Source organism: Pezoporus flaviventris, unplaced genomic scaffold (assembly GCF_033815535.1).
Source record: "Pezoporus flaviventris isolate CSIRO_AGI_PZ_B2104156 unplaced genomic scaffold, CSIRO_AGI_Pfla_v1 ptg000001l, whole genome shotgun sequence".
Classification (NCBI taxonomy): Eukaryota; Metazoa; Chordata; class Aves; order Psittaciformes; family Psittacidae; genus Pezoporus; species Pezoporus flaviventris.
Genome location: NW_026892549.1, coordinates 22577949 through 22594135, shown reverse-complemented (window position 1 = coordinate 22594135; position 16187 = coordinate 22577949). Strand labels below are relative to the sequence as shown.

General features: G+C 42.1%; 1 protein-coding gene across 8 annotated transcripts in view; it reads left to right on the top strand.

The window, feature by feature from the left end:
* The window catches only part of TET1 (tet methylcytosine dioxygenase 1), a 95308-nt gene that overhangs the window by 31832 nt on the left and 47289 nt on the right, over positions 1 to 16187 (top strand). For 7 of the 8 annotated variants that reach the window (XM_061448071.1, XM_061448062.1, XM_061448053.1 and 4 more), the window contains 2 exons: positions 5449 to 7503; positions 14625 to 14675. In XM_061448071.1, the coding sequence (XP_061304055.1) occupies positions 5572 to 7503; positions 14625 to 14675 (1983 nt within the window). In that variant the 5' untranslated portion in view covers positions 5449 to 5571. Of the gene's footprint in view, positions 1 to 5448; positions 7504 to 14220; positions 14523 to 14624; positions 14676 to 16187 lie in introns of those variants that run through there. The other variant, XM_061448116.1, reaches the window with a different exon arrangement.

Below are 16187 nucleotides of genomic sequence, written 5' to 3'. Positions count from 1 at the left end.
TTCAAGGTTTAATGTATCTGGATAAAATATGCCTGATTGCCTGAAAAGTGGCATACTCTTGAAAGTAAAGTAGAAAACGGGTACATTGTAAAATGGAAAACAGTATCCTTGAATGGCACCTGAGGTTCTAAAAGACCCTCTTGAAACAGGACTGCAGGAGGAGAGGTCTGGGGGGGGGGGGGTTGTGGGGTGGTGAGTGAGAGGGGACCGTATGGGTGCCTCTGCAGAGGGAGCATGGGGAGGTCTCTTTGACAAGACTGTATGAAATAACTCAGGGGCATGAGAAGGCAGATGAGAAGTTTAATTTTTTGTATCTTAACCAAAATCGAATAGGTATTCAAGGATTGAAGAAGGGGTAAAGGGCAAATTAAAGCTATTTCTCTTCTTATAACCCATTTCCCTTCTTTTTATATACAAAGAGCTGTACAGAACAATCAGTAGATGCAGGGAATTAGGCAAGACTGAAAACCAGGTTGACATTGGTGTAGCTGGGAAGAATACGTGGATGATATGACAATCCTGAAAAGATTGTGCAAAAAGCTTTTGCACCTAACACGATGGTCAGATTTTCTAATGTCTTTTTTCTCTGGCGTCTCTTGACCTGTAGCATTTGCTGCCAGAAGATGAGGTGCTTTCAACTCAAAGTTGTAGATCTGAGTTGTGTGACAACTTCTAAGTCAAAGTGTAGCCCTTATTGCTTGAGACCTGTGTATTATGAAATGGCTTTTATGAAAGCTTCCAGGTCTTGTTTCCCCACCGGGCCAATCTCAAGTGACTCTTAAAAAGATACCTGAACACTGAAACAAAATGTATTTAATTAGTGCATCTGTCTGTAGTGAAACCAGGTTCAACTAGTCCTAGCTGTGTCATTTCCTCTCCCATGTAGCTCTGTTTATTCAGGGGTCACTTGCTCTTTTTCATTATGCCATGAAAAAGCTGCCATCATTTTATGGGAACATATCTTTTAATCTTTTCCCTCCCCCCAGTCTTTCAATAAGAATCAAGTTGTGGAACAGAATCTTGATGGACACTACCTCTAAATGGAAAACTTGCTTTATTTTTTTATCCTTTTGTGTAAAGTGAAATAAGAAAAGTATTTTTATTTTTTTTTAATGTGTGTGTGTATTCTGGGTTTCTTTTTTGTTTGTTTGGAGGCATTCCAGCAGTGCAGGGTTAAATTCCTCAATTACTTTGTATCTAAAATTCTCATTATAATTGTTTGGAATTTTGGCCAGGACAAGACTAAAAGTTTTAGCCCTTGGTTGGCTATTTAGCAGTATTTGTTGGGGATTATAGCAGTCAGTAGGATTGCTCCAGATTTATTACTGTGAATGAGTAGAACTTAAGCAACTAACCTTAAAACCAGCTTTCAGCTTTGCACATGAATTAGAAGAGATATGTCAGCTCAAGTAACAAACAGCTTCGGGATGCACTGTTATTATCTAGGGCAGCTCCCTGCAAACCCTCCTGTACCTATTACTCGTTGTATTTCATAGAGATGCCTACCCTCTGCTCTCAATGGGGATGTAGTAGATCCCACCTGATTTGAGCACTGAAGTAAGTTTGTTTTTCTCCAGGATGATGGAAAACTGCCAAGTTATTATATTGCCCAATGACATTTATGTTTGACAATCCTGCTAAGTCCACATAGATATTTTGGAGATACGATTAATTTCTTGTTATGAAATGTGACTAACGTGATACAGCCATTTGTGGTCCTTAAGAAGTGACAGGAGGCCATTTGTAACTGCTGCAGACATCAACAGATAGATTGATTGCCAATGCTTTAAGTATGAAAAGGAAGGTTACAGAAAACAAAACTTGAATACTGAGCTTGTGGCTACCTAGTGTTTTGGTCCTAAATGCAGAAGAGTAAACAAAAAAAAACCCCCAACAGTATAATTTAGTTTTATTATGCACTTGGATTAAAAAATGTTAGTTGTTACCTAGGGGTTTAGGTTGTTGTGGCAAACTAGTATGCACAAAGACTGTGGGCTTTCTTTAAGGGAAGCAAAAAAATCTGCTGCTGACAGGTGTTTCTCCCAAGAGCTTACTGTCACCTTGGAGGTCCAGTGCTCAGAGTCCCAGAAAATATAACTGAAACCGCATATTAATCGGGAGGCAAAAGGGGAACCCAAATCCTTTAGGGATCTATCACCCCAATTGCTTCTGAAAAAACGAAATTCATTCCAGTGACAAAACTGAAACAAAATGGATAAAGCTGTTGCTGTTCTTGTTGCCCCTGTTGTCCTCTCCGAGCAAGATAAATACTCGCAGCCTTTGCCATCTTCTTTAGTGTAGCATTTAGATGACAGTTATTTTCCTACAGATACCAAAATTCTTTGTTTACTAAGAAGAAGGGAAGTCTTTGACCACTCCATGTTCATAGCCTCTAATTTTGTCCCTGAAAAGAAGCAGTGCTTTGGCTATGATACTTTTCTATATTCTTGCCAGACAGGTAAGTTTTTCTGTATTAAAAGAAAAAGACTGCAGGATGCTCTTGCTTCTTCAGCCCTGAAGCATCCACGTTGCGATTTCCAAACACATATAAAGACATATTAACATATAATTGTAATGATGATTTAAAAAAAGGTACAAAATTGTTATAAATGAAACTACAAATTGATAATTTTAATGGTAATACTTCCCCAACTTTCACAATAGCAGTGGCAACTGCTTATGTAAAGAAGCAATATGAGCAAAGCATTATACATGTTCAGTATCTTCAAAAACTCAGTCTCTTTCCTCTCCAGATCTCCTGTATTCTGTCATCATTCTGCTTCTGCTTCAGGACTGGTAAAGAGAAAAAACTTTTACCTCTTCAGTCCCTCTCCTGATTCACACATTCCCATGTTGCTTGGCCCTTGTTGTTTGCTTGCTTTTTTCCTTGCTGCCTTGGCTCTAGTCTGAAAGTAGCTCGCATTTCCTCTCCTGCTACTGTTATGTAGCACCAGGCTGCTAATAGCTACAGATGCCTGCCTGCTGCTTGCTTCCAACTGGTTTTGCAGCCCTCCAGGCTATCCTTTGGAACGAGAAGCTCAGTCTCTGTCAAAACCACAAGAAACTGGGGAAGCTTTTTGCAAGCTGCCAACAGCTATTTCATGGACCTGTTGACATGATGCCCATGCCCTCTTTGATTCATGGATGACTTGTAATGGCCATGTCTCCCTTCTCCAGAGAAGGCAGGGAGGGAGAGAAGAAGAAAGTACTCAGATTACCTTCATTTCAGCTTTGTATTTATTTTGCTATTTCAGTGTCTGACCCAGGCTTTATAGAAGGCTTCTGCAGGAGCTGTTCAGGTCTCTTCTTCTGTGGCTTTTGAAGCATTACCATAAATTATAAACAATTACATGTGTTTACTTAGTCTCTCCAGGTTGGATGTTTTCTGTGGTGTAGGAGGGATGCTATTAGCTTGTTTATGGTGTACTTGATGGGCATTATTTTCTGGTCTGACCTTTAAAGAGTTTAGCCTTGTCTTGTACAGCAGTGCTGGTGCCAAAATGGTATTTGAGTGTGTGGAAAACCTGCTAGCTCAGTAATAAAATTCATCTGGTATGTAGTAGGAAGATGCAATACAGAATAATCACATCATGTTTAGCTATGGTACTTGGTTTTTATATTGTAGTACACAGGATCTGTTGGCTTACTACTGCTGAAAAAACAAGAGAAGAGATTCAAAATGCTTTAAGTAAGCTACTGTAAAAGAGTTTGGGGAGTTAACTGTCAGCCTTGGTGGGTACTGTTGCCACTGGGCAGCTTGCTCAGGGCTAAGGCAGTGAGAAACAAGGTCGCTGACAGCGTGCTTGGGTTTTGAGGAGCTGGTGGTCCCGCACAGAGGCCATGCATGTTGGCTCTGCTAGACCATCCCCTTGGCAAGCTAAGGAGCTTATCTTGGTGCAGTGCAATGCTGTTTGGAGTGGATAGTTGTAAGCTTTCTGCACCCCTTCTTCTGTAGATATGTTTTTGTGATCTGAGGGTCTGTTCTGCTTGTGGAGCCTGCTCTTCAAGTGCCTTGTGCCTTTTCATTTGCCCTATACCAGCCTAGCCTGGCTGGTGTAATACTATTACGTGTTTCTGGGGCATTAAGTAGACTGGACTGCACTAGCGTAGCTCTCCTATCTTCAGCAGAGCTCGGACCAGGCTGTGGGTAAGTGCAGTGTCGTAAGATCACCCTGCTAGCTTCAAGCTGGGTTTGAGTTCATAGGAAGGAGCGGTGGTGTCAGGAGCCTGGTAGCATCCTTTTTCCCTTTTCTATGTCCTTTAGAAGCCAGGATTCCCCTTTGTTCTTCTTTTTTTTTTTTTTTTCTCAATTTTTTTGTTTCTCTTCCTTTTTAACCCTTCTTGTAGAGGTCAGGTGTTTAGACATCATCCCCATGCTTTTTGTTCTTTCTTTTCTTTCCCTCTTCCCATCAGTGAGGTGGCTGTGGCGTGTAGTTGGCTTGATTTGGGATTAAAGAATTCAAAGGAATGAGGATAACGGGAAGGCATTCTCCTGCTTGAAATTAGAGCCTCTTGCTCTGTCTGCTCCCCATTTTTAAGCTGCCCTTGTCTACTCATCTAATCTATCCAAACAGCTAAATAAAGCTTTAAAAGCCTCCCACAGGTACTTAGAAGCAACAAATGCTAGAAAACTCTACGTATGAGAATTACTTTTTAAAAGCTTAGGAGAAATGTGTGGTATTTTGTTGAAGGCGAATATGTTAGTAGTCATAATGATGAAGCAGAGACAACTATCTGCCTAATACATTTGGTATAGCTAGAGAGGGTGGAAGCAAGGCTTGCAGTGTAATAAAAGCGCGCAGGTATGTTATCCTATGAGATAATACTGGGAAAGGCACATCCTCCCTGGTCCAGTTCCCCTGGGAATAACACTACAAGTTAGATATCTTTGGGAAACCAGTTGCTTCTGCCGTCTGCAACTGTACCATGGTGGGCAGCCAATGGATGGTAGAAGAATGATGAGGCCCTGGTGATGGTGTATGGATGTGCGCACACACTAAGCTTGGCTTTGTTCTTTTTTCCTGAATGTCCTTGCAGTGATAGATACACTGTTGAACATAAAGCTATGGGTGTAAACTTTTCCCGTCCTTACTCAAGGGGAAGCGGAGGTTAATAAGCAGTTACTAAGATTGAGAAAATTCAGACTTTTTAGAACTCAAACAGTAAGTATGTGATGTCGCCTGGTCATTTGAGTTCTGTTTTCTTATTCATTTGTGTTACAGGCATTTAGGCAAGCTTCCTATTCAACATACTAGTATTTTTCAAAGCTTTTGTAATAATGGAACATAGTGTCCAATACGTTCCAATGTATGGAACAAGACAATATGTTCCTATGTCCAATGTATATCTAGTTCTACCAGTGTATTTTACATATTTAAAAATGGATGGTTTAATGCATGTGCACCAATCACGAATTAAAAATATACTTTGTATCTTTTTCTGTTTCAGAGTTAATGTTGCATCGCCACAGAAAGCAGCAATGGGAGTATGCAGTTTTCTAGCGAGAAGTTCTCTCAAGAGCTCATGATTTTTTTCCATCTCGCCTCTTAACATTTCTACTACTCCGCAGACATGGCTCACCATGCAAGGCCTTCCAGACTAGTCAAAAAGGAAGAGTTAGGCAAAAAGAAAACTAACCAGAGCAAAAAGAAATCTAGCCAAGTGAGAAAGAAAACCACAAAGACTTCTACAAAAGCTGTGAGTTCTGGAAAAGGCAAAAAGCCAGCACAAGAAAAAGATGTTAAGAAAAAACAGCAAGAAAAGAAACCAATCATGAGCTCTTCGGGTAGATTTCTCAGGAGCAGTGTAACCAGAACCTTGTCTGGAGCATCTTGGGTGAGTTTGGAGAAAGCTGACAATATCCTCTTTCATAACCAGGATTCTTTCAACATCAATGGCTTTACAATGTCTCTCCGTAACCGATCATTCTCCCGTAGATTGTCCCAACCTCCAACAATTGCAAAACCCAAGAAAGCTGCAGCACAAAAAAGGCTAGAAACAAAGGAAAAACATGAACAAGAAGCTCTGCCAGTAGCAGAAGAAAAAAACATAGAAGCAGGTGAAAGAGTTTTGAAACACAATTTAACACAAAATGATTTAGCTCCTCTGCCTGTAGAAGATGTACCACGTAGTGCAGGTGAAGAGCCTGCTATCATATGTGCCAGTCAAGACAAAGAGGTAGAAATACCTGAAACAAATGACTCCATTCCAAGCAGTCAGGTAACTGATAATGATACAGAAGCATCAGGGGTGAAATATAAGCATGAAGACCTGCCCTGTGAGCAGACACCCAGCGATCTCAATTTGGGTAGTTCAGCTGAAGCATTTGTCAAAGATGCTGCCCTTGTGCTTCTGTCTTCTCCTTCTGACTCTGCAGTCACCTCTGAATCAAACTTGAAGGTGTGCGCAGAGACTCCCTTTGATTTGGTGCCTAGCAGTAAAGAACTCAACTCCAGTTCTGTCAATACCTCAGACCTCAGCTCAGCAGTGCTGTTAGAAGAGTTGGTCCCACTTGCCAAATCTCACCTTGAAGCAGAGTTGGACCAGGTGCTACCTAGTGAAGAACAAGACTTGCATTCTGCACCTATAGTTACCTCTAATTTTAACTCACAAGAAAATCTATTAGAAGATGCAAGCTCACTTGCAGAGTCCTGCTTGAAGGCAGGCTGGGATTTAGACTCTGAGAGTAAAGATGTAGGTTCAAATTCCAGCTCTGTAACTGTCATTGAATCAAATTCACTTTTACATTTTGTAGGTGCAAGCTCATTTGCAGAATCCCATATGAAACTGGATGTGGATTTTGTACCCTTTCGTAAAGAACTTGACTCAGATTTGGATTTGAGCTGTACAAAAGAGAATTCAGAATCTGACTCTAAAAACATATTTACAGTATGTGAACCAGTTTCCAATACCTCTTTAAACAATATTGAAGTGGAGGACATTGAACAGCTTGTTAAATGTATCGATGCAGAAACATTAATTCTGAATTCAGGTTATGTCCCCGCTTTATCTCTAGATTTGGAAAAAAGCACAGTCAATAAAATCTCTGGTGAAGGTTCTGGACAATTCTCTGAAGGTTTTGCTTCAGAGTTGCCTTCAAGCATGGAAATCTCTGCTCTTGCCTCAGAAAAAGCCATAAATGCAGATTTGCCAGCTGACTCAAGACTGCAGCATAATGATTATTCATCACAGCTGGGAAGTGTTGGAGTAAGCTTGAATTTGGTTCAGGACAACGTGAGAGACGGCACTGAAGCAGTTGAAGCCTCAGGGCCATCCTCAGTTAAAAATCCAGCTGGGGATTACCCTGTTCCATATTCATCTCTGCTCCCTATGCTAGAGAAAAAGAAACGAAGGCGTTGTGGAGTCTGTGAGCCCTGTCTGCGGAAAACAAATTGTGAAGAATGCAGCTGTTGCAGGAAACGCAAAACTAGTCACCGGATATGTAAAAAGAGAAAATGTGAAGAACTGAAAAAGCCACCACCACCTATCATGCTACCTTTTGAGGTAAGCCAAAGAAGTTGTGGATTAAGTCATTCTTTTGATGCTTGGGGTACATCTCAAAATACTACTGAGGGAAATGCAGGTCACTGTACAGCTTTAGAGAGCTTAGGGTTACTGTTGGATCTAACAAGTTGTATAGTAACTTTCTGTTATCATCTGTAGAGGTATAGATTAAAGTGAGCTGGAGTTTTTCTTACTCCTGATGTGTAAATGCATAAAATCAGAGGTAACTGTGGCTTTAACTGTGTTCCAGATATTGACATATTGGCCAAAGCAATTAATACATTGAGGGCATGAAGAGATGAAAAAATTTAAGCACAAAATGTGGGGAGGGGGCTGAATGAGGGTAGTCCTAGGAGATTATGAGTTATTAGGGTCTGTATTTCAAAGTGCTAAGGGTTAAAAAGCAAAGGAAGGCAGGCTGTTTGCTCTTTAATTCAGTTAAAGTGATTTGCTTGTGATGACATATTTAGTGGAAATAAATTTATAAAACTTCAGGACCAAATTGTAGCTGCATTTTCCCCTTTCGCATCTCTCTGCCTTTCTAATTGTCTGTTCTTCTATTTCTCTCATTTCATTTCTCCTGCCTGTCTTCCTTTGTCTTTTACCACATCCCCCATACATACTTTCTTTTTCTGTGTTTCTCACTCATTTTTCTGATCCATCAGCCTTTTGTAACCCAGGTCATTACTTTTGGAACAAAGAGGAGGGGAAAAGACAGTCTGTATGCCCCTGTGATAACAGCACTGACCTTCTGAGAGATTTCAGTTCAAGATCAGGCTTTACCATCAGGTAAGTAGGGAGTTGAACATAGATTTCCCACATCCCAGCTGAATCCCCTGACCTTTGAACTGCAGAGTTAGCCTCTGTGCCATCATGTGCTGCTGCATGTGTTCTACTTCTTATGATACAATAGTACCTGAGCCACGGAGAGTGAGAGGCTCTCTCGGTAGTTAAGTCACTGGGACGTTTGCCTTGGGATGTGGGAAACTGAGGTTCAAGTCTCTGCACCAGTGTGTACTCTGAGTGGAGCAGTTCACACTGGGGAGAATGCACCTACAAAACCTTTCTCAATAGCAGTTTCATTAAAATGGTGTATTCTTACAGCAGGTAGAAATTCCCGTCAGCTGCGGAGATCTCAGGAGACCTCCTGTTTTCACTGCTCTGTCCTGTGCTTACCAGGGTTTGTAGAGAAGTCTGTTCTGAAGGCAGGCAAGCAGAAAGAAAAGTCCTGTAGCAGTAAGGGGATATGATATATTGCCCTTTGTGGGGGAAGTATATTTTAAGTTATATTTTAAGTTTTAATGTTTAGGGAAGTAGGTTTAAACAACTTGGCTCAGAGTTCATTCAAAAACCCCTTTGTGTGTCAACTGCTCCTGAATGCTCTTGGGAATAAAAAAAAATGAGGGGAGGGATAATGCTAATGTGACTTAAGATATGTATATTAAAACAATAAAGGTGATGGAGACAGATCCTGACATTTTACAGGTGAAGAGTGGTGCTGTTACATCCTTTTCTTAGTCAGTGGGATTGAAGAAGCTTGTGGGAGAGAATTGGTGGAGTTGAGGTAGGAAGTGATCTAACAGCCATGTTTTAAAAAGGGTTTTGGCGGGGCTGGTGAAAGGTAGCACTTCAGCTTTTCTGTCAACCTTTGTTTTCCAGGCTAAACAGACTTATTTTCTGGTTGCTCAGGCTGACCTTCTCCTTGCAGATTAGCTTTGCCCCTTCACCTTTGTCCTCTCTGGGCACTCTGTTTGTTTTCTTTATAAGATTCCTTGGTTTTACTCTTTTCTTTGACAACTTCTTTTTTTTTTCTTTTTTTGTTTTCTCTTTTTTTTTGTGTGTGTATGTGCTTTTATTTTACCAAACTGGTCTCATTTTGTACAGTGCATTTAGAGCTGCACCAGGGGCCACGTGCATTTCTTGTTAAATTTTTTATGAAGTTTCAGAGTACTGCATAGAGGAAATGAAGTACTCCTGACATTTAAGAATATGTGAAGTATATTCTTACAAAATTGTATTTGAATGAAACCTGGCTTTTTCTCAGATATTCTTAGAAGCAAGCCTTGCCTCATTTGTAATTTCTAGAAACTGTGCTCTGAGAAAATAGAAGAAATAGTTTTCTCTTTCATTATGAGAATTCTTTAAAGGTGTTGAGATACAGGAGGAGGTGTGGGGGGAGGGGAAACACTATCACTCTCTTCAGCAGCTATTTAGATAAGGTTGTAGCACTCTGGAAGTGAATCCCATTTCGTTTTCCCAGACTGGTAGGACTGGGACTGCAACAGATGGGACTTCTGTGACAGTAATGCATTTGAAATAGAGGGCAGCTGGGGGAAACCCAAAACTGTAGGTCTCTGTCCATGGTATAGAAAGTGAACATATTAAGAGAAATGAGGTTGGCTTCACTATGTTCCTTGTTCAGAAGAGTCATGCATGTCTCATGTTGGTGGAATGTAAGCATTTTTTAGAGGTGATTCACTGGGAGGAGGGTGTAGGGGATAGATGTGCTCTGCATGAGCATAGTTTAAGCACTGGTGTTTTGCCTTAAAGGGAATTATCTCTTCTTATTCTAACTAAACAATGCAAAAGTCAAAGTGAAGTCAACAGGATTTCTGTACATAAAATGGCTTTAGGATAGCCAGTGCAGGGGTTGGCAGTCCATGCATGCTGTTTTAAAAAGAGAAAGTGTTGGTTTTCGTTAAGAATTTACATGGATTTACAGTTACAGAGCGTAAGGCCGGGCTGGTAGAAGCGGTGAATGCAGACTGAAGTGCATATTCCAACACACATGCCCATATATGTGCACAAGCATTCAACCCTTGGAGAGTATCACTTGTGTGTTTGGAGCTGGTATTAGTTATCTTACTGTTATTTTCATTAATTCACGCATAATAGAGATAAAGTTATGAAAACTATATTGGACTTGAAAAATATCACTTAAAAATAACATGCACGTAAGCCTTCAGTGGTACTTTACCTTCCTGAATGTAATTTGCTTTGCAGAGATGTGACATTGTGGAAGTCTGGATGAAGCATTGTGAGCTCTAGTTCACAGCCTCTGTGTATAGCAATATTGTTGTATGTAATGTCCCTTCCTGAGGGATTCACATGGTGGCTGGTTAGGAGTTGGTAGAGAAAAATCCTAAAATACATGAGGGAGAAAGCAAGCCAGCTTTGAAAAGAGGAAGAAAAGGGCTTTATATTGGGTTACTGTCCCTCTCTGAATGAATAATGCGGGAATGCTTCACAGTGAAGAGTCTGATAAGTTTACCTAGGCAAGAGTGTGATGCTTCCACCTTTTTTGTCTTTACAAATCTGCTGTTTTCTGAAAGAGTATAGCAGTTACTGAAGCATATTTCACAGCTACTTTCTGGCTAGGTGGGTGGATGCAGATCTCATCTGGCTCCCAGCTGGACAGCGCTCTCCTGGACATAGCTGTCTCCCTGTCCCTGGCAGGGGCCAAGCTAAGCAGCTCCAGTTACCCAGGAGAACTGAACTTGCAGGGTTTTGTGGCATGCCACCGGAGCTCCTTGCCCAAAAGGACATGAACATACTGAGCTGCTGCATAACCAGCATCTCTAAAGGCTTCTTTCTGCAAAGCTTTCCATGGTGCCTACATTTTAGGGTCCTGTCTGGGCAGGGGAGGACTCTTGGGCTGAAAGCATCTGCCTGGGAGAGCTTTAGTTTATATTAGATTACAGACCATTTTAGATTTAGTGGGACCTGGAGTCAATAAACTGATAACAAAAAAATATCAGGTCACTGAGTACAAGTTCACTGGGTTAACCAAGGTGTCTCGAGACATCTTCTTTAATAGCTGTAATGTGAGTAATATGGACATATTAAATAACAATAAGGGCCTGCTTGCTTGTGGGTTTTTAACATGCTGATGAAAACCCAGACATATTTAAAAAGGATGCTGCAATTCAAGTTGGTTGGGAACTTTCCAGTAAGCCATTACTTGAATGGAAAATGCTGATTTAACAAGAAGCTGTCAGAGCTACTATCTGTCTTGATGCAACTATTTTGAGGGGAAAGTTTCTCAAGGTTCCAAATGAAATTTTTGCTTAAAACTTGAAAAAGAAAGAGGGAGGGAATTATTAGAACAGCTTGGGTGGTTAGGGTTTTTTGTCTGATGCAGACCAGGGTCTTGAACTCTGGTATCCCACATCCCATCTGTCTCCTCTTGATTTTTGAAAGGTTTGCTCTGCTTTGGAACATAACCAAGTGTTGAAATCTTAAAAATAAAAAGCAAAATGGAATTCTTGTTTTCTAGCCAGACCTAGTTATAATCAAGAAATGTGGACTTTGTGGTATTTATTTTACAATAGACTCCAAAAGTATTTAAGCCAGACAAATTTTAAAATGAGTGTGCATAAAAACATTCCTCTTGAATATGATACTTGATAGTTTTATAAGGGAATAGCACATGGGCTAGAGGAGTTGGTAACTTTGGCAAAGATGAGTGAAGGTGTTTAGAGCCTACTCCGTGGATGTAGGGCAGGGAGTTGGAGTAGTGCAGTTTACTCTTTTGATTCTATGATTCTGTTTTACGTACGTGTGCTATGTGGGTATGTGAAATAATTACGACTCACACTGCCATTCTCTGTAATCCTGGTGTGGACTATAATGCAGCCAAAATTAGAGCGAAATAGGTTAGTTTGGGTTATAGTTATTTGCAGAGGATGCATTTAATAGTTGCTTCCTCACTGCTCGTTACTGTCTGTGCCAGTTCTTACAGCTTTTACAGAGAAATTTTCATTTGAAGAGGTTTCTTTCCTTCCCTGTTTTTGAGGACCCATCCTAACAGGAGGGGAAACTGCCTGACTTAACAAGGAAATCTGAAACTACCACTTTGGTGCTGTCCTGTGCACGCAAGAAACTGGGGACTAAATCAGAACACTGGGTCTTAGCATACAATTTTTTTTTATTTTTTATTTTTTGACTGTAAAGCACCTTCGGTAGCCAAAACTGCAAAGAAAAACCAGATCACTGAGTGTATGTACATCTCTTGTTCTTATTATGCTTAAAGACCCTTGCAGACTGGTGTAAATTTGGAAAACATTACAAATCAGTACTTTTATTTTACCTGATCCTAAATCCTATTTAATACAGTACTCTGGTGTAACAACTGAGGAACTTAAATACAATGTAGCGTTGGGCAACAAAATGGGGAAGCCCTTCTCTGACTTAATTGATGAGCTGCACAGTGAGTTTTGTGTCCACATCTGAGCATTTGCACTACTTAACTGATTTGCACCAATAGCCAGACAGCAGTTGCACTTGTAATTTAGCAATGGTTAAAGGAAGCAGTTTTAAATTGCAGTCTGTAGCTGCTAAAAAGACCTTCATATAGTTTTTTTTTTCTGTGCGTCATGCGTGGCCAACTTTCTGGTTTGGATGTCAACTGCAAATTGTTTCAGTAAACGCTTGGGTGACTAGTGGTATGTTAGATACCTTGTTATTTGTTTGTTGCCTATGGTTAGAGTGTATCCCTGTGATACTTTAGGGCTTGGTGTGAAAACTTGCAGAGCCATGACCCCTCCTTTCTTTTCTGGGGTAAGAGTTATTAGCAGGGCCTGTTGTGACAGGGCAGGGGGGAAATGGTTTTAAACTAAAGGAGGAGAGATTCAGACGATATGAGGAAAAAATTCTCTACAATGAGGATGGTAAAACAGTAGAACAGGTTGCCCAGAGAGGTGGTAAATGCCCCATACCTGGAGACATTCAGGGCCAGGCTGGATGTGGTTCTGGGCAACCTGATGTAGATGAAGATGTACGGGGGGTTGGACTAGATGGCTTTGGAAGGTCCCTTCCAACCCAACTATTCTACGATTCTTCAACACAGATGAACATTTTAAGCAGGTGGAGATGCGGAAAAACAATTGTATTTTGTGTTTGTATGGTGGCCTGTTGCCATCACAATCTGTTTGCAGCAGATACTTTCCGTTAGGTGCCGGAAGAATAGATGAAGAGGGAGCGCCTTATCTCGCAGCCGGGCTGTGTGGGTTGCACGTAGCAACCATGGGCTGGGTCCGTGTGAGCCTGTTGAAGGTTGAGTATGGTGGGTGCTGGGGTCCTGGCCCCGGGCAGAGATTTTGGAGGGGGCTGGTGCCGTGCAGTAGTTCCCTTGGCTTGGTGCAGCTGTTTGAAGGCAGGCCCTTGCCTGTGGCTTCAAGGTTGAACTTGGAGATCGTAAAGGTCCTTTCCAACCGAGATGATTCTGTAATTCCCCCCAGTGAGTGGCGATTTCCACTCTTTCCGGAACGAGACGGGGTGCAAGGGAGAGCGTTGCCAGTGTGGAGCCCCGCGGCACTCTGCTGTTCACGGGGAGGGTGTTTGGCCCTGTGGTCTAGCGCTTCGCCGCCCGCCTGCGTGCACACAGGCGCGTACACGTGTGCATGCGGGTGTGCGCACGCGTGCGTCCGTGCGGGCGCGCGGACGTGCGTGCCCACGCGCCGGAGCCGTGTCCTCGCCTGACCCCGCCTGCAGCAGCAGCAGCAGCCGCAGCCCTGGTGGAGCCCAAAAGGCCCCGGGGCCGCCGCCCGCGTGGGCGCTTCCCCCGTCCCTCCCCCCGCCGACCAGGCCGTGCGCCGGCTCCGCGTCCGCACGCGTGTGAAGTCCGTGCCGCCTCTTGCGGGCGGCCGCTGCGGCGCCCGCACAGGAGACCCTTTGTTTGGGCAGGGCCGGCGCGAGCGCGGGAGGAGGGGGGGGGGGGCGCTTTGGGCCGCAGCCACCGCATTGGCTGGGGCCGGTTCGCGGCTCCTCGCGCCCTGCCGCGTGTGCGCGCGCGCGCCGCGGAGCCGCACGAGGCTCGCGCCCGCGACGCCGCCTGGAGGAGGGCACCGCTGCGGCAGGAAGCAAGATGGCCGCCTCGTGGGCGCCGCTGTGAGGAATGCGGGGCACCAGCGAGGCCGGCTCCGGGGGGGCGGCGGCGGCGGCGGGGCCTCTCCCCTCGGCCGTCGGTGGCGGTGGAGGGGCCGCGTAAGAGCCTCCGTCAGCCCTCCAAAGTGCCGCATGTAAAGCATTCAGGGTATATAATAAGCAATATTACAGTTCGATAATAAAATCGGAGGTGCCTTTGTGACCACAACTTACTCTGCAATTTGATGTTTTTTTAGGTTCTAACTGAAAACAAAAGGCCTCAGAGGAGGAAGCAAAGAGTTTTAAAGGTAACAAATAATTGCTTTAATATTTTTCCCCTCCCATTTTTAAGCAGCATTTTCTTGTCATACAAATTAGGATACCAAAGGGTTAATTTATGGGAAGTGGCGCTTTCCAGCTCTTCAGGAGATTAGCTAATTTTAAAAGCACAGAACATGTTCTTTTTTTCTCTTTCTTTCCAAGCATGTTGTGTACATATTTGACTCTTTCTGCACAAGTCTGGAGACCAAAAGTTTGCTTTCCATTGCACTGAAGGTTCACTCTAATTTCCTCTGTTCCTAGTTTCATACTTCCAAAGGTAGCAGTTGAATGTTGGTGGGGTGTTCAGTATACAGTTTTGTGGCATCTGAAATTCAATGTAAGAAGTCAATGTTACAATGCAAACCAGATTAACAAAAGAGAAGTTTTATGCTTACGTTACTGTAGTTTTGATTTCCTTTTTTCTTTAAACTTTAGGAAGCCTTAAGTGAGACTGAAGATTCTGTGAACTTGTATCAGCCTTCAGTCTCACTTGGTAACACATTTCTTCAAGATTTTAAAGATGGCTATCTTATGTGACAACAAAAGATTGGTCATTCAAATGGAAATGTTTTAGTTTTTATAACAAAATACAGACTTGCTACACTCATGGCTAATGTAGGTTTTTTTTTTTTAAGTAACAAGTAGCACATCAATGTTTCATCTTTCAGTTAGTCTTTAGAATATTTTGAACAGAAATAAGTCACTAATTCTGTTATTGCAAATTAACATTTTGGAGGATGGATACTGCAAGTAAGATGGATGGTATGTGTAAGATGAAGCTAAGGAAAATGAGAAGAAATACACATTGTTAAACTTTGTAGAGCTATTCTCTTACACCAGATAAATGTAATATAAGATAGTTTAGAGTTGTTTTTTTACATTAAAATTTCAGAAGTTACTTGATGCGGTGGATTTGACAAGCACTGAATGTCTGTAGTGTAATTGTAGTTGAAAACATCCCAATTATCAGTTTTGTCATCACTGTCACACATTTCAGAAACTTGCTTAAAGGATGTGTGAATTTGTAAGATAAAGCAAAGTTAAGATGGAGCAAGGAGCAGATAACCTTGTGTGACTTGCAAGTATGTCCAGCTTCAAGGTTGTCTGTCTTTTCATGTGGTAATAGTTGTGCAAGCCATCTCCCTGTGTATTATGCTAACAGTATGTGATTGTACAGCACTAGCATGTGCTTTTATTTCTTGCGTTAGGTAAATGAATCCATTAAAATGTTAGCATCTTTCATTATGTCATGGGTATGCTTTTAAGTATTCATTTTATGCCAACGTAGACTTAAAACTTTAGCATTTGTTCATCCTGTGTTTTGTGCGGTTGATAATAGTGTGCAAAATAAGGACTGTTTGTAAATGAGTCATTCAGCTTTGTAAATTATGACACATGTTCTGTCAAAGAGGTTTTTTTTTTGGTGATAGGTAGGTATGTTGTATTGGGCGTCTGTCTGCAGTAGGGGCTCATAGTTGAGTCTTCAGTTTTTTCTTTGA